The 22,452-nt window shown below is 46.5% G+C and overlaps 1 protein-coding gene across 8 annotated transcripts in view; it reads left to right on the top strand.

Moving 5' to 3' along the window:
* Positions 1 to 14,548, top strand: part of LOC140284672 (uncharacterized) — a 119,277-nt gene extending 104,729 nt beyond the window's left edge. For 5 of the 8 annotated variants that reach the window (XM_072378611.1, XM_072378616.1, XM_072378614.1 and 2 more), the window contains 6 exons: positions 210 to 266; positions 1,493 to 1,585; positions 2,209 to 2,290; positions 3,741 to 3,853; positions 9,821 to 10,019; positions 10,285 to 14,548. In XM_072378611.1, the coding sequence (XP_072234712.1) occupies positions 210 to 266; positions 1,493 to 1,585; positions 2,209 to 2,290; positions 3,741 to 3,853; positions 9,821 to 10,019; positions 10,285 to 10,292 (552 nt within the window). In that variant the 3' untranslated portion in view covers positions 10,293 to 14,548. The remainder of the gene's footprint in view (positions 1 to 209; positions 267 to 1,492; positions 1,586 to 2,208; positions 2,291 to 3,740; positions 3,854 to 9,820; positions 10,020 to 10,284) is intronic. The other 3 variants (XM_072378610.1, XM_072378612.1, XM_072378613.1) reach the window with 3 other exon arrangements.
* The last annotated feature ends 7,904 nt before the right edge of the window (positions 14,549 to 22,452 follow it).

The raw sequence follows: 22,452 nt of genomic DNA, 5'->3' as shown, positions 1-22,452 counted from the left end.
TCACCTCTCTGCCCAGATTTCTTTCAGCTCTTGCACCACAAATACCAGTTCTGCACTTCAGCTCATATTTCTTACATTTCTACCTTCAGTGCATCCTCTACTTTCCATCCTTCTTTAGCCTTTTCTTGTCCATCATACCACAAAACCCTCCTCCCGTCCCTGTGCCTTGCTATTGTTGTCATTGACCTGGGGTGGGCTTGTCTCCTTAGGTGTCATCTTCCTCTCAGAACAAGGGTGTCAGCAGCAAAGAGACCAGCCTGGGCAAAGTGAGTTCCCTCTCCATCCTCCCCAACATCACCACATTCTCTCTGTCCTCGTTGTTTTTGTTGATGATATGTTTAGCTCTTTAGCTCTGTTTGTCAGTGCACTTCATACCTTTTGTTTGTTGGAAAGCTCATGGTGGTTAAAAATCAGGCTGGAGGCTGCCTGCCGTCGGCTGTATGGTAACATAGAAAAGCACCCACAATGTGATTCTCGTTTCAAACAAACAGTCTGCTGTGGTCCTTCATCTGCAGTCAGTGGTCACTCCCACTCCCCACATGGACTCTTCTCTTTCTTAATAACCTTAATAATAAACTAATAGACTCAGCAGATCAGCTGCAGCCTCCAAAAAAGAAGATAAATAAAAGAAAATGTTTTTCCTCTCTTCATCTAGTGTCTGCTCAGATATGGAATTAACAGATATTTAACCATATAAAAAGATCCAAACATATAGATTTCCTTCAACTGCTTCCAACACTTAAGATACAGCTAAACGTTGGTCTGTGCTTCTGGATATATCCTGCGTAAGTGTGTGTCTACTGAAGTGCATATCACCAGCCTTCAGGCCAGCCTAACGTATGACCGGCTTTGTGACAGTGTGTATTAGCACACAAGGAATTGCCTTTCGGGGAAGTACCTGGGGGGGTTGTTGCTCTGTTGCTGACATTGTAACTCCATGCTGGCTGCTTAGTTTGTGTGTGGGGTGATTGTAGCCACTGATCTGGATGCCACATATGTGTCAGCTGGCAGTGGAACTTGTCCCAGTCCAAATGATGCTGCTTTGTCATTCGTCAGTCCATGTTCTGTTGTGCTGTGCTAACAAACACTTGCTCACTTGTGTCTCTGTGGAATCCATTTGTGATTTCTGGGCAGGGACAGGTGTGCACTTTAGGAAACAGTGTCTGTGTGGTCTACAGCTTCTGCTTTTATTTTTCTTGGTTTGGGTTCAACAGAAATGAAATACCTTCCTACCGTTTTAAAGGGCAAACATGCAAGATGTCAGAAATAGTCATTTCAGGCAGCTTAAAGTCGGAAGGTGAACCTCGCTGTGTCCCTCTGTCCTGTCCCTTCTAACCCGGCTGTAGTGCTGACTTATTCTCCCCTACACCTTTTCTGTCTTCTGCCCTCTTCTTCTTCTCTCCTTCCGTTTCACTTCCTCTCTTGTCGTGCCCTTCGCCCCCTTCACCCTTCTCTGCTCTTTTCCTCTTGCTGCTATGATGTGTCTGTTTAGGTTCAGATAGTCTCCAAAAAGCTGGACTTCAGCCACATCACCTCACGCTTGGGCTCCAAGGACAATATGAAGCATGTTCCTGGTGGAGGGAATGTAAGTACTGCCTGGCCCACTACCAGAGCTCAGAAGGCCCGATCAGTTATTCAGACAACTTGACTGAAGTGAACTGGCCAGACAGAACAAAGTATCAACGTAAAAATAGCTGTAGCACGGTTGTGTGTGAAGGTGTGAGCCCTCAAGGAGTTAGAGCAGCTGTCCAAAACCCAACCACAACAGAAAAATGCAGCTCCTGGCTGGACTTGAACAAGTGGAGGGAATTGTAAGTTATTGGACAGCATGCTAACAAGTTCAATGAACCAGCTCATCCTCAGAACCTCTTCCTTCCATAAACTTTCCCTGTGTTTTCCTGGTCTGCCACTAACTTACTAAACATAAATGTCTGGTTTTTGGCTGTTATTCGTTGGTGTGGTCAGTTTGGGATTACTGGGTTTCTCTCATGTTTTGGTGTCTAGTTTTCCACACATGTGCAAAAAAAAATAATTCCCAGCAGTAGAAGGCCTGTTTTTCATCAACCAGGGATTGGTAACTGCCACAAAAGAGATGATTTGTATCCTGATGTGATCAGTCATGACTTTAAATGTATTCCCGAGATGACATGAGACTACCACACGTGCTCAGCTGGATGTCAAACAAACAAAACAACTTTTTTGTGACAGGTGCAGATACTCAACAAGAAGGTGGATGTGAGTAAGGTGACATCAAAGTGCGGCTCCAAGGACAACATCAAGCACAAGCCTGGTGAGTTCCAGCGTTACTGTCTGAATACATTTCACTCTGACTGCAGTCACTTTAGCATCTCTATGAAGCTAGCTCCTTGTGAGAGTTCAGCGCCACCTTTGGATTAAAAAGCATAGAGCAGCCATTCTTAGTTTCAGAAGATAATTTAAAACAATTGATAACATCTTGGGAAGTATCAAATAAGATGGTTTGCATAATTGTTGGATTTGGATCGCTTCATCCTGTTTTAAAACAGTTAGATGAACCAAACACAAATCTCCCGTTCCTCTGGATATTTCACTCTCTTTCTAGAGATTTGCTCTCTTTTGATCGTGTTGTCTTGTTGTTTCTCTTCCTGCTTTGCTTTGACAAACAGAGTTTTAGTGAACATACAGTGCCTTGCAAAAGAATTCACCTCCTTGGGTGTATTTTTTCATGTTTTGTTGCCTCACAATCTGGAATTAAATGGATTGTTTGAGAGTTTGCAGCATTTCATTTACAGAACATGCCCACAACTTTGAAGATGTATTCTTTTTTTTATTGTCAAGTAAACAACAAATAGGACAAAATAACAGAAAACTTCAGTGTGCATAACTGTTCCCCCCCGTTAAAGTCAGTACTTTGTGGAGCCACCTTTGGATAAATCTCTGAGATTTTTGCCTATTCGTCAAGGCAAAACCTCTCCAGCTCCTTCATGTTGGATGGTTTTCGCTTGTGAACAGCAATATTCAAGTCTAACCACAGATTCTCAATTGGACTGAGGTCTGGACTTTGACTAGGCCATTCCAACACATTTAAATGCTTCCCCTCAACGGAGGTGGAGCGTGTTGCCAGCTCTAAGTTCCTGGGAGTCCACATCTCCGAGGACCTCTTTGGACCCTCAACATCTCAACCCTGATCAAGAAGGCTCATCAGCGCCTCTTCTTGCTGAGGAGACCCATCTGTCCCCTCAGATTCTGGTGAACATCTTCCGCTGCACCATCAAGAGCATCCTCACGTACTGCATCTCGGTGTGGTGTGGCAGTTGCTCCGTCGCTGACCGTAAATCACTCCAGAGGGTGGTGAAAACTGCCCAACGCATCACCGGTTCCTCGCTCCCCATCACTGAGGCTGTCCAGCACAGAAGATGTCTGTGGAATACTTTTGCAAGCCCCACATTTTTTGGCTTCAACTCAAATGCTAGAAAAGAGCTTAATTAGTCGGAGGCAGCTTGTCAGCAAAAAGGTTGTGGTCAAAGCAGTAGTACCACAAAAAAAGCCGTCTATAGAAGTCACCTGCAGTAGTTATTGCACTTATCTGCCCTGTGCAATTTTACTGAGTTTAAACTGTAAATAGAGATGTGATTTGTGTCCGGTAAATAGCGTAGTCTCAGTTATTTGCTTGGAAGTCAACGGTCAAAGTCTGCTTTCCCTTGCTCATGACTGTTCATGTATGAGCGGGAAGTGATTACCTACCTGTGTGTGTGCTGCAGGCGGAGGTGTCGTGAAGATCGAGTCCCACAAAGTGAACTTCAGGGAAAAGTCTCAGTCCAAAGTTGGCTCCTTGGACAATGTGAGCCATTCAGCTGGTGGAGGAAATATTACGGTGAGATGATCATGTCTGTCTATAGGGTGTAAACTGCTGTACTTACACTTGTGTTTATTGAACGGGACTGAGATGAAATGTGTTGAACTTCTTTTTTGAGTCTTAAGGTAGATTGTTGTCACAGGTCATTAGTAAATCAGAACTCAAACACACTTCTTACAGATCATTTTCGAGCATATGATAAAGTACAAGAGAGTTGTGACCCATGGTAGTTGCAGTTAAGTGAAAGCGATGATGGAACCCACTTAAGTCAGTCAAGGTGGCAGACGACTGCTCTTCCTCCTGAGCTTTGTTTGTAAGGAGAAAAGTGTCTGGCTCAGCCTTGATTTATCGTGGCATTTCAAAGGTTCCTGGTTGCTTCACCACAGTCACAGCCTCAGACAATCTTCACCTACACTCCTATGTGATGCTCCTCAGCCGAGAGCAGCACAGCTCTGTCCTGCACATTTACAGAGCAAGATACAGAGGAAGAAGGAAACCATGATGGAAATGGATTTCATACATAAGGCTTTTCATGCTTATGTGGTTTCAATTATGCAAGCATTTGGTTATATTTTTATGAGATGGTTTTTTTGTGGGATGGTCCTGCAGACTGATCAAAGGGGGAAAACAAATCCAATCTCTGATTATGATGATGTCACGGGCCCACTCAGCCTATTGCAGCCCCTCTATGTCTCATGATCACAGCATGATCGCATCCTTCCCTTCATCCTCGTCTTTTTTGCACATCCAGTTATCACAATAATCACTGAGAGTAACATTCATATGATCATGTTCTGTCCGAGAGAGGGTTCTTCTAAAAAACTGAAAGAGTGAAGACTGTTTTTTAAATCTTTTATTGATAAGTCTACTACACTCATACTGTAGTGCAAAAAGGGTCATAAAGTCCAAAGTCATTTGAAAGAAAAGACTCCTGGCTGTTATTCTGACCTGTTAGAATATCGTGTAAAAGTTCAATGTTTTTTGTCACTAATTTAAGAAAGTGAAACTCATATATGATATAGATTCATTACACAGAGAGTGAAATATTTCAGATAATGAAAAACAAAATTCAGTGTCTCAGAAAATTAGAAGTTAGTCACACCCTAATGGAAAAACAACTTTTTTCTCACAGACCAACAAACAAGGAAAAAGTGTGGTAGGAAAAGGTGCACCAGCAACAGGGATCGGCGCAGCCTTCAGAGGATTGTCAAGCAAATCCTGGGGGAGCTTCACAAGGAGTGGACTGAGGCTGGAGGGTGTCACACCCTGAGATTCCAATAATGAACTTTTTCAAAATATTCTAATTTTCTGAGAAACTGAATTTTTGGTTACAATTACAATTACAAGAAATAAAGGCACTGAATATTTCACTCTCCTTGTAATGAATCTATATAATATATATGAGTTTCATCAGGGGCATAAAATATAGAACTTTTTTGCAATATTCAAATTTTTTGAGCTGTAGCTGTTCTTGTGGTTGTTTCTACATTAAACTGATAACATTCATGTGTGTTTAAAGCTGTGTGTGTATGGTCAGCATCTGTTTGTTTTCTGTCATTGTATTCATTCATTGTATGTAACACTCATGTTACATACTTTTTTTCTCTCCACCTTATTCTGGCTCCAAATCTTTTCAATTGCATTTTTCCTCATCAAAGAAGGCATACCTGAATTACTTTATCCCTCTGAGGTCTATGATCACGCCGGCGTGATCAGATCGCATGACGTCATTACATCTCAGACCCCAGAGGGTTATAGAGTGCCTTGAAGAAGTATTGACCTCATTCTCTCTTTTTACTCTTGTTTTCTTTCTTTCTGCCTTACAGACTTGAATGAATGTGGGTTTTTATGAAGTTTGTATCAGTAACCTCTGTGTAACCTCTGTCTAACCTCTGTGTAACCTCTCTGAACCTCTGTGTAACCTCTGTGTAACCTCTGTCTAACCTCTGTCTAACCTCTGTGTAACCTCTGTGTAACCTCTCTGAACCTCTGTGTAACCTCTGTCTAACCTCTGTGTAACCTCTCTGAACCTCTGTCTAACCTCTGTGTAACCTCTGTCTAACCTCTGTGTAACCTCTGTCTAACCTCTGTGTAACCTCTGTGTAACCTCTGTGTAACCTCTCTGAACCTCTGTGTAACCTCTGTGTAACCTCTGTGTAACCTCTCTGAACCTCTGTGTAACCTCTGTGTAACCTCTGTGTAACCTCTCTGAACCTGTGTCTAACCTCTGTGTAACCTCTGTGTAACCTCTGTCTAACCTCTGTGTAACCTCTGTGTAACCTCTCTGAACCTCTGTGTAACCTCTGTGTAATATCTGTGTAACCTCTCTGAACCTCTGTCTAACCTCTGTCTAACCTCTGTGTAACCTCTGTGTAACCTCTGTGTAACCTCTCTGAACCTCTGTCTAACCTCTGTCTAACCTCTGTGTAACCTCTCTGAACCTCTGTGTAACCTCTGTGTAACCTCTGTGTAACCTCTGTGTAACCTCTCTGAACCTCTGTGTAACCTCTGTGTAACCTCTCTGAACCTGTGTCTAACCTCTGTGTAACCTCTGTGTAACCTCTGTGTAACCTCTCTGAACCTCTGTGTAACCTCTGTGTAACCTCTGTCTAACCTCTGTGTAACCTCTGTGTAACCTCTGTGTAACCTCTCTGAACCTCTGTGTAACCTCTGTGTAACCTCTGTGTAACCTCTCTGAACCTCTGTGTAACCTCTGTGTAATATCTGTGTAACCTCTCTGAACCTCTGTGTAACCTCTGTGTAACCTCTGTCTAACCTCTCTGAACCTCTGTGTAACCTCTGTGTAACCTCTCTGAACCTCTGTGTAACCTCTGTGTAACCTCTGTGTAACCTCTCTGAACCTCTGTGTAACCTCTGTGTAACCTCTGTGTAACCTCTGTGTAACCTCTCTGAACCTCTGTGTAACCTCTGTCTAACCTCTGTGTAACCTCTCTGAACCTCTGTGTAACCTCTGTGTAACCTCTGTCTAACCTCTGTGTAACCTCTGTCTAACCTCTGTGTAACCTCTGTCTAACCTCTGTGTAACCTCTGTGTAATATCTGTCTAACCTCTGTGTAACCTCTGTGTAATATCTGTGTAACCTCTGTCTAACCTCTGTGTAACCTCTGTGTAACCTCTCTGAACCTCTGTGTAACCTCTGTCTAACCTCTGTGTAACCTCTCTAAACCTCTGTGTAACCTCTGTGTAACCTCTCTGAACCTGTGTCTAACCTCTGTGTAACCTCTGTGTAACCTCTGTGTAACCTCTCTGAACCTCTGTGTAACCTCTGTGTAACCTCTGTGTAACCTCTGTGTAACCTCTCTGAACCTCTGTGTAACCTCTGTCTAACCTCTGTGTAACCTCTGTGTAACCTCTGTGTAACCTCTGTCTAACCTCTGTGTAACCTCTGTCTAACCTCTGTGTAACCTCTCTGAACCTCTGTGTAACCTCTGTCTAACCTCTGTGTAACCTCTGTGTAACCTCTGTGTAACCTCTGTGTAACCTCTGTCTAACCTCTCTGAACCTCTGTGTAACCTCTGTCTAACCTCTGTGTAACCTCTGTCTAACCTCTGTGTAACCTCTGTCTAACCTCTCTGAACCTCTGTGTAACCTCTGTGTAACCTCTGTGTAACCTCTGTGTAACCTCTGTCTAACCTCTGTGTAACCTCTGTCTAACCTCTGTGTAACCTCTGTCTAACCTCTGTGTAACCTCTGTGTAATATCTGTGTAACCTCTGTCTAACCTCTGTGTAACCTCTGTGTAACCTCTCTGAACCTCTGTGTAACCTCTGTCTAACCTCTGTGTAACCTCTCTGAACCTCTGTGTAACCTCTGTGTAACCTCTCTGAACCTGTGTCTAACCTCTCTGAACCTCTCTGTGTAACCTCTGTGTAACCTCTGTGTAACCTCTGTGTAACCTCTCTGAACCTCTGTGTAACCTCTGTCTAACCTCTGTGTAACCTCTGTGTAACCTCTCTGAACCTCTGTGTAACCTCTGTGTAACCTCTGTGTAACCTCTCTGAACCTGTGTCTAACCTCTGTGTAACCTCTGTGTAACCTCTGTGTAACCTCTGTGTAACCTCTCTGAACCTCTGTCTAACCTCTGTCTAACCTCTTTGTAACCTCTGTGTAACCTCTGTGTAACCTCTCTGAACCTCTGTGTAACCTCTGTGTAACCTCTGTGTAACCTCTGTGTAACCTCTCTGAACCTCTGTGTAACCTCTCTGAACCTCTGTGTAACCTCTGTGTAACCTCTGTGTAACCTCTCTGAACCTCTGTGTAACCTCTGTGTAACCTCTGTGTAACCTCTCTGAACCTCTGTGTAACCTCTGTGTAACCTCTGTGTAACCTCTGTGTAACCTCTCTGAACCTCTGTGTAACCTCTGTGTAACCTCTGTGTAACCTCTGTGTAACCTCTCTGAACCTCTGTGTAACCTGTCTAACCTCTGTGTAACCTCTGTGTAACCTCTGTGTAACCTCTCTGAACCTCTGTGTAACCTCTGTGTAACCTCTGTGTAACCTCTGTGTAACCTCTCTGAACCTCTGTGTAACCTCTGTGTAACCTCTCTGAACCTCTGTGTAACCTCTGTGTAACCTCTCTGAACCTGTGTCTAACCTCTGTGTAACCTCTGTGTAACCTCTGTGTAACCTCTCTGTGTAACCTCTGTGTAACCTCTGTGTAACCTCTGTCTAACCTCTGTCTAACCTCTGTGTAACCTCTCTGAACCTCTGTGTAACCTCTGTGTAACCTCTGTGTAACCTCTCTGTGTAACCTCTGTGTAACCTCTGTGTAACCTCTGTCTAACCTCTGTCTAACCTCTGTGTAACCTCTGTGTAACCTCTGTCTAACCTCTGTGTAACCTCTCTGAACCTCTGTGTAACCTCTGTCTAACCTCTGTGTAACCTCTCTGAACCTCTGTGTAACCTCTGTGTAACCTCTCTGAACCTCTGTGTAACCTCTGTGTAACCTCTGTGTAACCTCTGTGTAACCTCTCTGAACCTCTGTCTAACCTCTGTGTAACCTCTCTGAACCTCTGTCTAACCTCTGTGTAACCTCTGTCTAACCTCTGTGTAACCTCTGTCTAACCTCTGTCTAACCTCTGTCTAACCTCTGTGTAACCTCTCTGAACCTCTGTGTAACCTCTGTCTAACCTCTGTCTAACCTCTCTGAACCTCTGTGTAACCTCTGTGTAACCTCTCTGAACCTCTGTGTAACCTCTGTGTAACCTCTGTCTAACCTCTGTCTAACCTCTGTCTAACCTCTGTGTAACCTCTGTGTAACCTCTCTGAACCTCTGTCTAACCTCTGTGTAACCTCTGTGTAACCTCTGTGTAACCTCTGTCTAACCTCTGTGTAACCTCTGTGTAACCTCCGTCTAACCTCTGTGTAACCTCTGTGTAACCTCTGTGTAACCTCTGTGTAACCTCCGTCTAACCTCTGTGTAACCTCTGTCTAACCTCTGTGTAACCTCTGTGTAACCTCTGTTTAACATCACATCCCGTGGTGTTTGTCACGGGATGCTCATTCTCACCCTCCTGTCCTCATATTTATTTTTAATTTTTAATTTACTATTACAGTTAGTACGACGGGACAAAAATAATCCAGCAGTTGTGGTCTCAAAAAATTGTGGAACAAAATGATCTATCCACTCTCAGAGAGGATGTTCCAGTGCTTCTTCTTTGAAAGGAGAAGATAAAGGAATGACTGTGGCTCCTTTCCTGAGTATTTTATTGTGGCTATTGCTCAGATACTCATTCCACTCAGTAAGGAACATTCCTGAGCAGAAAATACATCTTTTTTTTTTTTAAGCTTTTAATCCCGAAACATGTTGTAATGCAATGAAATGGTAAAAACAGAGCAGAAGTGGGTGGGGAGGAATACTTTGCTAGGCGCTGTATATTCCATCAGAGGTTTTACATCTCAAAGCAAAGATTTGGAACCAGATTCCATCCAGCCAACTGACATGCCCTGCAATGTGTCTTTTTAGGCTGAGGGGGCCCAGGAGGCAGCAGAGGGGAGAAAGACTCCTCTGAGCGACAGCCTGGCCCCAGCCCCAGCCCCAGGCCCTGAGCCGGGGCAGGTTGGGAGTCCTGCTGCCCAGGAAAATGGGCTGAATGACATGGCTCCCTGTGATAGTGAGGGTCTCCGGGAGCCCCAGGCTCTTGATTCACACATCCCAGAAACAAGTAAGTTTGTGTGTGCGCCGCCCTCATCTGCTGCCAGTTTGCTACATGTGTTGGATCCCCACATACCAAATGCAGATGGAGGAGCCAGGGTTGCCCGGTAATATCCTGCCACTGCTTATGGCTCACAGTCTAATGATAGACATAGATGTGGGAGTAGGGATTTCATTAACTTAGATAAAAATGTCTCTTTACATGTTTAAATACTTTTTATTGTGCTTTCTGAGTTTCAATGCGCCTGATCAATCTTTGACCTCTTATCTTGCAGGCATCTAATTCTGCTATCCCTCTGCCCTCCTCATTTCAACTTCCCCCTCAACGTCTCTCCCTCCCCCTCCCCACCTTTTGTCTTCTGTATATTTTTCTCTCTCTCCCTCACCTTCACTCCCCCTCCTCCCCTCCAACCTCTCTGCTACAGATTGAGTCTTTCAAGCTCAACTTCCGCGAGGATGCTCGCTCTCACATGGACCATGGAGCTGACATCATCACCTGGCCAGCCCCCCAAGACCGCAGCAACAGACCCCACCCACATGTTTCCTTCAGCTCTCTTCACCAAAGCCACCACCCACCTTCTCACAGTGTCTCCGTCACTAGGTCTCTGGCTTCCGCCTCGCTCCATGTTCTGGTGGAGGACAGCAGCATCTCCGTCAAGGGATCTTGACCTTTGTTTTACCCCCATCAAACCTCTTTTATCTGAATCCTGAAAGTAGCTCTTCTCTCACATCATCATGCCCTATCGCCCTTCCCACCACCACCCTGCTATATTTGGCTGAAGTGACTGTGTTTGGGCCTGAGAGGCAGTCTATGTGAAGGAAAGCAAGGTGTTCCCATATGTTTGATTTGCATCTTCTCCAACCAGCTGACCTGGATGCTTTTCACTCACAGCCTGGTGGTGGACCCTTTCTCTCCATACATATATATATATTTATATATATATATATATATATATTTCTTCTCCACACCTGCAAACATAAGCAACAGTCATTTAATTTGTCATCTCAGTATGTGGGAACCTGTTGTGAGTCAACCCTGCCTTCTATAGCGTCTCTCCTTGTGACTTTAGGGTCTGTTTGTTCCCAGTAACCATGTTTCTGTAACATCAAAGTAACACAGTGTCCATCAATATCACTTCCTCTCTCCTCGCTGTCATTTACCATGAAAACAAGCTTAGAAACAAAAAAAAGCTAGACACCAAGAAGGATGTTTGAACCATTTTAGGCTGTTAAAACTCTTTATTGTCTGTGTTTGTGGTGATGTGTTTGAGTGACAACATTAGTGTAAAAGTCAGCACTGGTGTGCTGTTGGGATCTGTTCCATCAAACTCAAAAGTTTTCTTCTTTTTTGTCTCCTAGGTTGCATTTATTATTTCACAATTCCTAAGAAAGCAATATGACAGGTGGTCAGAAAATCTTGGAAACACGCACAGGTTTTTCGTAAACAGTGAACAAAGATGACACTCAGAGCGATACAGGATGTTGAGGATGGTTTGGTTAGATGGATTTAAAAAGAAAGGCTCAAGGAAGGTACAAAAGACATGAAATGTTTTTAAATGGAAGAAAGGAAGTCTGCTGAAGCTTTGAGGATGAGGTGAAGACGATGCAGCTCAGACAGTCTTTGAAGTGGAAGGAGCTGTGTCTCATATGTGCCTCCAGTCCGTCTTTCCTGAAAATCACAGTAAATGAGGGTCATGCAGTCTCATGCCTAAAACTGCTCAGAGACAAAACGTTATAGTTGATGAAAAGTCAACATGAAAGCGCTGAAGAAAACTGGTATTTGAAGGAAACTGTAAATCAAGCTGTATTCATAGTTGTGCTGCCATGACTGTTGCTTTATTTCAGTGTGAGGTTCATGATGGTATGTTTTTGGCAGTTCACTAAAGCCTCAATTGAATTCTAAAACACCTCCAATAGTATGCAGTCGTTTCTCCTCTTATTGGAGTATTGGCAGTTTGACATGATGTGACCTCGGTGTCTTCTCTTGTAGCAATCGTTGCCTCCTCTTCCTAACCCTTTATGATGCATGGCTAGATAACATAGCATAAGATAACTCTTATGCGGAGCTTAAAGCATGTGTGCATTGTGACTCAAAATGTTGTGGTTCGGTATCATTCTTATATCATGCAGTTTATTTTCAATGGAAGTGGACAAACAGTGCTAGTTAGGTGTAGCCATTAAATCCCACTGCTCAGCTTTATACATTGTGGCTTGAACATAAACCCGCTTCTAAAATAAGTTTTATTGAAATTCAATAAAATGGCTTCAACTCAATAAAAATAAAATAATTTTTTTTTTTTTAAATTTTGTTTTAGTGGGGTAATACCTTAGTGATATATCAGCTGTTATTGTCGTTGTCAAACTGATTCTGCTCTCTATCAGCGTGTTAAATCACTAACATTTCAGTTGCTTTAACAATGAGAATACCACAAGTATCACTTTGGTTACTGATACCAAGCATATAAACATGTTAAGCTTAAATATTGAAGATACTAGCAAGATGAGCTCATATGAAGTGTAATTTAGACTTTGTGTGTATGTCCATCTAACCAGTGCAAGTTCAATATTCACCTTCATTTTAACTCAGCATTTGTTTCCATAGGCTGCTTAGAAAATATCTTTCTTTAGCTGCTTCACTGTTTTCACCTGCTAGCTAGCTGCTAACCGCGTCTGGTGCAGGACAGTTAGCCGACAGTTGGATTAACAGAGCTGTGACACAGAACAAAAACTGAGAGCCAAAACACAGTGAAACCAAAAGAAGAAGCGTATGGATGCTAAAAAGCTAGAAAAAGATCATGGTTAGCACAGCTCAGGGTAGCTTTAAGAGAAATCTCTTTTTATTTATTTCAGTAGGATTTTGGCCTAATCTGGTACCCTGTGTGAACAGCTCACTGAACATTTGAAGTGTGAATAGATTTTTTATTCTATTGATAACACAGACAAATCAAACACAGCTTTATTGAATGCTCCATGAAATAACGTCAAAATAATAAAACACATTTTCTGTTCCAACTTTAGTCATGGTTTGTAAAAGTTTTGATAAGAACTAAACTGCACCTTAACAACAATATCTCAAAGAGAGTCGAGGTGATATCCAGCTGCAGAACCACCCTTCATGGCTTCAGTCTGAATAAGGTTTTGCATGAAGACATGAAACCTTCCCATTTTTCCGCTTTCTATTTATTTCAACATTTTTTTCACATCATATTCCCTCAGAATTAGTATTACTACATAAGCGTTTTCTTCAAATCTTTTCCTGACATAAATGGGCAATAACTTGTAATAAATGTCCCATTAAAATGATGGTGTTGCTAAAAGGGCATTTTTTATCAAATACTAAAATTTTGTTGTGCGGTTATTTTCTAGCTGAATGCTTCCATGTGCCTGTCCATAACTAAATTCATGCTTTGCTTTTAGCCTTTACTTGCCACTATTACTGGGATTGCACACGGATGTATATAGATAAGTTATTACTGATGCTCTCTTTAATGCCCTTAAATTCAAGAACAGAAAGTACAGCTGCAGCAACCGGTTAAAGAGTGGGGGGTCTCATGATTCCATATAGCTTTAAAAGTTTAAGAGGAGGATTTGTTTCATCATGGCTGTTATTCTGATTATAATGATGGCAATTGACATTTTTTTTATATGAAAAGGGCCACTAAAGTGAAAGAATGTCTTTTGAGATAAAATGTTCTGAAGATGCAACACTTTTGTATATGTGTTTATCGTGTTCCTGTGGTTGAAGCGGCTTTACTTGTGGTTTGCAGCAGCCAGTTTAACATATTGCATTCTGACTTAGTCTTGCAGATAAACTTGAGCACAACACTTAAAATGTCCTTAAAGTTGTGTGAAAAATGCTTTTATTTGAAATGCTGTACCGGCAGCATAATTCAGAACTGTTGAGCTGGCAACATAAAGCTTTTTGAAGACATTTTTAACAGAATTTGTAGTGCACCTGACAATATGATGCCCGCAAGCCCAGTGTTAAGAGATGAAACTGTGAAGCTGGTGGACAGTGGCCTCTGCAGGTTCACATGATAAAAGCAGAAAATTGAATTGGGCTGAATCTCGTCCTTCTGAATGACACAAGGCTGCCTGGTAATATGGGAGAACTGCACATGAAAGCATGTGCAGTTGCTGCTATTGTCACTGTTCGAGAAGCAGCCTGCGCTGAGAGATCTGAGCGCGTTTAGGTTTGAGCTAAAGAAGACCAACTGTTGCGGCCAGTTCTGGCTTGTGTAATAGATGCTCTTCAGAAATCTGTCTGAGGAGCATTATAGAGCTTCACCTATCGCTACCAGACTTGTACCAGTCTAACACCCGCTCATGAACACCTACTGTACCTGCAGAGTCTGCTGAAAAGAACTGAGATGTGTAGACTTTCTGTAATTTGCAGAACCTCCTCTTTGTGTGTGTGTGTGTGTATGTGTTTTTTTTTTCATTATCATTAATTGTTTGGTTGGAAAAAAGTGTTTTATTGTGATTACTTGTTAATTAGTGATGTGATTAATAAACATTAAATAAATTGGACTAAAACTGCTTTTTATTCGTTTCTTGTGTCAAATTTTTTCAGAACTATTGTGCTGAGATGTTCTTTCCAAACCAGAAGATCTACTCCAATTAAAGGGGAACTCCGGTATTTTTAAACCTGGACCTTATTTCTGGCATGAAATACGTTCATCTACAGTTTGGTGAAAGTCGGCGTCCTTCGGAAGATATTTAGATAACTCGCGATTCGCAGGTGGTTGTTTTTTTTAGGGTTTTGGGGCGTGCGGTGGGGAGGGGCGGTGCTTTTCCCCTGTTTGGGGGGGCCTGGGTGATGGTGGGTCTCAGGCCAGGGCTGCTGCGACTGGTGATAAGTAGTAGGCATAAGTAGTAGGTGTGCCCGCTGCGCTACACCCCAGCGGAGTCGAGGGAGGGAGGACGTGTGGATGTGTGGATGTATGGGACGTGAAAGTGTGTGTGGTAATGATTGGGCCTGGATCTGGGACTTGCTGTCGCCTGGCCTGCTTGTGCTTCTCCCGATGGGGGGGCGGCGTTGCCTCTCCCCGCTGCTCGCGACTTCACCCACCTGTGGGCACGTCTTGACTCCCAGGGCACTTGGCCAGGGGCGCTGGGGCAGGCGCTGACCCACTGTGTGGCTGTCTGGGGCGCTTGGCCCTCCTGGGTATTGGGTGGGGCCTCTGCCAGGGGGGGTTTGGGGGCGCTCGGGCTCCTGGGGCCCGGGTCCGGTGCACAGCCCATGTCTGCGCAGCTGGGGCCTGGCGGGGTCGGTGGGCTGTTGCCCCTGGCTCCCGGGGGCCCTCTGCCCTATGCTTATGGGGGCTCTGTCCGGGGGCTTCCTCTGCAGCCTTCTGGGTGGATGCGTGGTTGCCCCTGCGATGGGCTTCCTGTGTTCTGTGCTCCGTGGGGGCTGCTGGTGGCCTGGGTCTTTTCTACACAGGCACTCTACTGGGACCACTTCATCAACACACGGCTGCAGCACAGCTCATTCATTCTGGTAAGAACGTCCATCTTACTCAAAGTCGTCGTTCACGTTGTCAAAATCTGATAAATATCCTGCCATGTTGCACAAAACTAGCAGCAGCAAACTCTGTGTGAAGTTAGCCGACTGTCACAGAGAAAGGAGTAAATAAACTGTGCTGCAGGGGGGCGTGTGGATGAAGTGGTTTACTGGGGCTCAAGCCCTGGGAACCGAGGACGTAAGGGGCGTAACGCAAGGCTCAAGAAAAAAAGGCGTCTCTCCACTCTCGGAGGAAAACAGAAAATAATTCTATAAAAGATTATTACTTTAAATTTCACACTCTCTTCTAAAGAGGTGAACAAAGAAAATCTCTCCTTCTATTGGAGGCACTACAAGATTAAACAAAGAACAGAAAACGAGCTTCCACACAAAAAATTACTATGAACATTTACTCAAAAGCTAAGCTGAGATAATCACAAAAACATTTACCAAAAGAAAGTCTGAAGGAGAAACGTTCGACTTCAGGAATCCACCAAGGGGTCAAAACACAAGGTACCGCAATGGTCAAGAATCTGGGTTTTTCAGAACAACAAGAGGTTTTCTGAGGCCAGGGTGAAGACTGTAAGGTACGACACACTGGCAACGAGACAAGGGAAGACAAAGACTATGTACACATGAGGATCCAAGCGGAACAGGTGGAAACACTTGGGTAATCAGGGGAGACACGCAGAGGCAAGACACGGGAGGAAAAGCAAGTTAGCTGAAACGAGAGGAGAAGTTAATTTCCAAAATAAAACCGGAAATCACAAGACAAGTTATAAAATTAAAAGTATACAGGAATCATGACATATGTATTCCCGGTGGCGGTGGTGTGGAGGGCCTTGAGAAAGTGGTTAGCCCCGGGGCCTGTGGTGCTTTAACGCGGGCCTGCATCCCGCCATTCCGACGATTCCTTTAATAGCCTATTAGAGGAACTCCACAACTTCGCAAAACCAACTTTAATAATCTATTTTAAAAATCCCCTGAAATTTCAAATATCAAAATACAGGTATTAATGTAAATCGGATGAGTTTGAAATATGTTAGATTAAGCAGAAATACAGTGTCAGTGACCTGTAACAGCAGCCAGCTGGAGCGGAGCTCTCCACAGAGCCCATGCGTCTTTTGCATGCTGGCTTCATTAATAATTGTTATTACAGATATCACTCACAGCTTGTCAGGTACATCGAGGGACTTAGGACACAGATGCAGGGTCTCTGGGTTCAGAAGGTTTATTATAATAAACACACGCACGGCAATGCAGGGCGATCTCCTGGCAGTGCAAAAGAAACGGTCTATTAAACTCCTAAGTGCTCTCCTCCGTATCTATCGTGGAGAAGGAGCGCAGCTATGAAATTTACAAAACATAAAACTCTCCACACTGGGAGGAAAACAGAAAAGCTAAGAATAGTTAACAAAACAAAAACACGCTCTCCTAATGCGGCAGAATAAAACAAAAGATGCACTCTTCCAAAACAGAGGCTCTATGAAACTTTAACTTTAATTTAAAGCTCTCCTTTAACGGGGGCGACTATGACAGGTTAAAACGAAAATCTCTCCTTAAAAATTGAGGAACACACAAGGCTATGAAACTTACCTTATACAATAAATAAACTAAGGTAAATGGACTCGTACTTGTATAGCGCTTTTCTACTCTAACTGACCACTCAAAGCGCTTCACTACATGCCGCATTCACCCCACTCACACACATGTCATAGCTGGTCAGATTTGGCAGGGGTCCAGAGAAAACTACGGTGTCCGACATTGTTTTGGCAAAATTACACACCGATGCAACATTAATTTTAGTGACCTCCGATTGGCGTAACCGGGTGTCATTACCGCCGACGTGAATAACTATTTTACCGTATTTCCGCTTATCCTTAGCCAGCAGTTTTAAACAGGATTCTATGTCGCCCGCTCTGGCCCCTGGAATGCATTTGACTATGGTCGCTGGTGTCGCTAATGCCACGTTTCTGACTATAGAGCTGCCAATTACCAGGGTTTTGTCCTCAGCGGGTGTGTCGCTGAGTGGGGAAAATCTATTTGAAACGTGGACAGGTTGATGGTGAACCACGGGCTTGACTTTAGGACTATGACTCCTCTTCCTGACAGTCACCCAGCCACTCTTAAGTCCCGGCTGCTCGGGATCTGCTCGGGGATGACTAACAGAGCTAGCTACGCTAGGTGGCTCCGCACTGACTGAAGGGGCCTGGCTCGCTATCAGGTGGTTTTCAACAGTGCAGAGCCGAGCTTCCAATTCAGATAACCTCGCCTCCAAAACTACAAAAAGACTACATTTGTTACATGTACCATTACCACTAAAGGAGGCAGAGGAGTAACTAAACATCTGACACACGGAGGAGGTGAAAGCAGGAGATGGAGGAAGAGAACTGGTAGCCATGCTAAGCTAGAGAACCAGACACACCGCTAAAAAGTGAAAAATAAAGACTAAAGATCTGTAAGAGTGAGTGTTAGAATATAACAAGTATGGGATAGAGTTAACTATGCAAGATGTGTAAATTATAGGGAGAAATAAGGTGATTATTAGTAGTTCAAGAGGAGCGAAAAAAATTTCAGTATTGTCTCTATTTTATTTAACTTTTTTTTAATTTCTTTTTTCAATTGTCTATGGGTTTTATTATTGTAAATGATTCCTTGTCATTAAAACACACAAAAGAAAAAAACTCATGTTTCTGTTTATTGCTATGCTGTTGCTATAGGCGCAACCTAGCAACGTCAACTCTGGTTTCCTGATTGGCTGTTTAGCATCCAATCAGGCTGCTTCTTCCTTTTTGTTACTAGTGTTAAAAACATAAACATAATATACGTACATATATATTAGAGATCGACCAATATGGTTTTTTCAGGGGCGATTATTAGTAGTCAAGAAGGCCAATAACCGATATTTGGAGCCAATATTCATTTGCAGTAAAAGTGAAAATATTGGCATCAAAATTTTGAATAATACAAACTCCAACACTTAAATTTGTTTAAATACCTTTAAGCATATGTTTATTAAACAGATTTTCAGATAATAGAACATGTTTAAGGCTTTTTTTCATAAAACAAAAAAAAGTGATGGGAGCTCCAAGGTTCAGCAACGTCTTATAAAGTTAACTGAAAATTTGCTGCAAAACATGTGTGTCCACTCCCACCCGCACCCGCAACATGTGAGTCCACTCCAACCCACAGCCGCAACATGTGTGTCCACTCCCACCCGCAGCCACAACATGTGTGTCCACTCCCAACCGCAGCCACAACATGTGAGTCCACTCCCACCCGCAGCCACAACATGTGAGTCCACTCCCACCCGCAGCCACAACATGTGTGTCCACTCCCACCCGCACCCACAACATGTGTGTCCACTCCCACCCGCAGCCACAACATGTGAGTCCACTCCCACCCGCACCCACAACATGTGTGTCCACTCCCACCCGCAGCCACAACATGTGAGTCCACTCCCACCCGCACCCACAACATGTGTGTCCACTCCCACCCGCAGCCACAACATGTGAGTCCACTCCCACCCACAGCCGCAACATCTGTGTCCACTCCCACCCGCAGCCACAACATGTGTGTCCACTCCCAACCGCCCCTGCAACATGTGTGTCCACTCCCACCCGCACCCACAACATGTGAGTCCACTCCCACCCGCAGCCACAACATGTGAGTCCACTCCCACCCGCAGCCACAACATGTGAGTCCACTCCCGCCCGCACCTGCAACATGTGTGTCTACTCCCACCCGCAGCCGCAACATGTGTGTCCACTCCCACCCGCACCCGCAACATGTGTGTCCACTCCCACCCGCAGCCGCAACATGTGAGTCCACTCCCGCCTGCACCCACAACATGTGTGTCCACTCCCGCCCGCACCCGCCTGCACCCACAACATGTGTGTCCACTCCCACCCGCAGCCCCAACATGTGTGTCCACTCCCGCCCGCAGCCCCAACATGTGTGTCCACTCCCACCCGCAGCCACAACATGTGTGTCCACTCCCACCCGCACCCACAACATGTGTGTCCACTCCCACCCGCAGCCACAACATGTGAGTCCACTCCCACCCGCAGCCACAACATGTGAGTCCACTCCCACCCACAGCCGCAACATCTGTGTCCACTCCCACCCGCAGCCACAACATGTGTGTCCACTCCCACCCGCAGCCACAACATGTGAGTTCACTCCCACCCGCAGCCACAACATGTGAGTCCACTCCCACCCACAGCCGCAACATCTGTGTCCACTCCCACCCGCAGCCACAACATGTGTGTCCACTCCCACCCGCACCCACAACATGTGTGTCCACTCCCACCCGCAGCCACAACATGTGTGTCCACTCCCAACCGCCCCTGCAACATGTGTGTCCACTCCCACCCGCACCCACAACATGTGAGTCCACTCCCACCCGCAGCCACAACATGTGAGTCCACTCCCGCCCGCACCTGCAACATGTGAGTCCACTCCCACCCGCAGCCGCAACATGTGAGTCCACTCCCGCCCGCACCCGCCTGCACCCACAACATGTGTGTCCACTCCCGCCCGCACCTGCAACATGTGAGTCCACTCCCGCCTGCACCCACAACATGTGTGTCCACTCCCGCCCGCACCCGCCTGCACCCACAACATGTGTGTCCACTCCCACCCGCACCCGCAACATGTGTGTCCACTCCCACCCGCAGCCGCAACATGTGAGTCCACTCCCGCCTGCACCCACAACATGTGTGTCCACTCCCGCCCGCACCCGCCTGCACCCACAACATGTGTGTCCACTCCCACCCGCAGCCCCAACATGTGTGTCCACTCCCGCCCGCAGCCCCAACATGTGTGTCCACTCCCACCCGCAGCCACAACATGTGTGTCCACTCCCACCCGCACCCACAACATGTGTGTCCACTCCCACCCGCAGCCACAACATGTGAGTCCACTCCCACCCGCAGCCACAACATGTGAGTCCACTCCCACCCACAGCCGCAACATCTGTGTCCACTCCCACCCGCAGCCACAACATGTGTGTCCACTCCCACCCGCAGCCACAACATGTGTGTCCACTCCCACCCGCACCCACAACATGTGTGTCCACTCCCACCCGCACCCACAACATGTGTGTCCACTCCCACCCGCAGCCACAACATGTGAGTCCACTCCCAACCGCCCCTGCAACATGTGTGTCCACTCCCACCCGCACCCACAACATGTGAGTCCACTCCCACCCGCAGCCACAACATGTGAGTCCACTCCCGCCCGCACCTGCAACATGTGAGTCCACTCCCACCCGCAGCCGCAACATGTGTGTCCACTCCCACCCGCAGCCCCAACATGTGTGTCCACTCCCGCCCGCAGCCCCAACATGTGTGTCCACTCCCGCCTGAACCCACAACATGTGAGTCCACTCCCAACCGCATCCACAACATGTGTGTCCACTCAAGCCTGCAGCCCCAACATGTGTGTCCACTCCCGCCTGCACCCACAACATGTGTGTCCACTCCCACCCGCAGCCGCTACATGTGAGTCCACTCCCGCCTGCACCCACAACATGTGAGTCCACTCCCAACCGCATCCACAACATGTGTGTCCACTCAAGCCTGCAGCCCCAACATGTGTGTCCACTCCCACCCGCAGCCACAACATGTGTGTCCACTCCCACCCGCAGCCGCTACATGTGAGTCCACTCCCACCCGCAGCCGCAACATGTGTGTCCACTCCCACCCGCAGCCGCAACATGTGAGTCCACTCCCACCCGCAGCCGCAACATGTGTGTCCACTCCCGCCTGCACCCACAACATGTGAGTCCACTCCCACCCGCAGCCGCAACATGTGTGTCCACTCCCACCCGCAGCCGCAACATGTGAGTCCACTCCCACCCGCAGCCGCAACATGTGTGTCCACTCCCACCCGCAGCCGCAACATGTGTGTCCACTCCCACCCGCAGCCGCAACATGTGAGTCCACTCCCACCCACAGCCCCAACATGTGAGTCCACTCCCACCCGCAGCCGCAACATGTGTGTCCACTCCCACCCACAGCCCCAACATGTGAGTCCACTCCCACCCGCAGCCGCAACATGTGTGTCCACTCCCACCCGCAGCCGCAACATGTGAGTCCACTCCCACCCGCAGCCGCAACATGTGTGTCCACTCCCACCCGCAGCCGCAACATGTGAGTCCACTCCCACCCGCAGCCGCAACATGTGTGTCCACTCCCAACCGCAGCCGCAACATGTGTGTCCACTCCCACCCGCACCCGCAACATGTGTGTCCACTCCCGCCCGCAGCCACAACATGTGAGTCCACTCCCGCCAGCACCTTCAACATGTGTGTCCACTCCCACCCGCAGCCGCAACATGTGTGTCCACTCCCACCCGCAGCCACAACATGTGAGTCCACTCCCACCCGCAGCTGCAACATGTGTGTCCACTCCCACCCGCAGCCACAACATATGAGTCCACTCCCACCCGCAGCTGCAACATGTGTGTCCACTCCCACCCGCACCCGCAACATGTGAGTCCACTCCCGCCTGCACCCGCAACATGTGAGTCCACTCCCGCCCGCACCTGCAACATGTGTGTCCACTCCCACCCACAGCCGCAACATGTGTGTCCACTCCCACCCGCAGCCGCAACATGTGAGTCTACTCAAGCCCGCAGGCGCAACATGTGAGTCCACTCCCATCCGCACCCGCAACATGTGTGTACACTCCCACCCGCAGCCGCAACATGGGTGTCCACTCCCACCCGCACCCACAACATGTGAGTCCACTCCCAACCGCACCCGCAACATGTGTGTCCACTCCCACCCGCAGCCGCAACATGTGTGTCCACTCCAACCCGCACCCACAACATGTGTGTCCACTCCCACCCGCAGCCGCAACATGTGAGTCCACTCCCACCCGCAGCCGCAACATGTGTGTCCACTCCCACCCGCAGCCGCAACATGTGAGTCCAC

This window comes from Leuresthes tenuis, unplaced genomic scaffold (assembly GCF_036924035.1).
Source record: "Leuresthes tenuis unplaced genomic scaffold, fLeuTen1.0.hap1 SCAF_24, whole genome shotgun sequence".
Classification (NCBI taxonomy): domain Eukaryota; kingdom Metazoa; phylum Chordata; class Actinopteri; order Atheriniformes; family Atherinopsidae; genus Leuresthes; species Leuresthes tenuis.
Note: the sequence above shows the minus strand (reverse complement) of the source record. Positions and strands in the feature narration are given on the sequence as shown.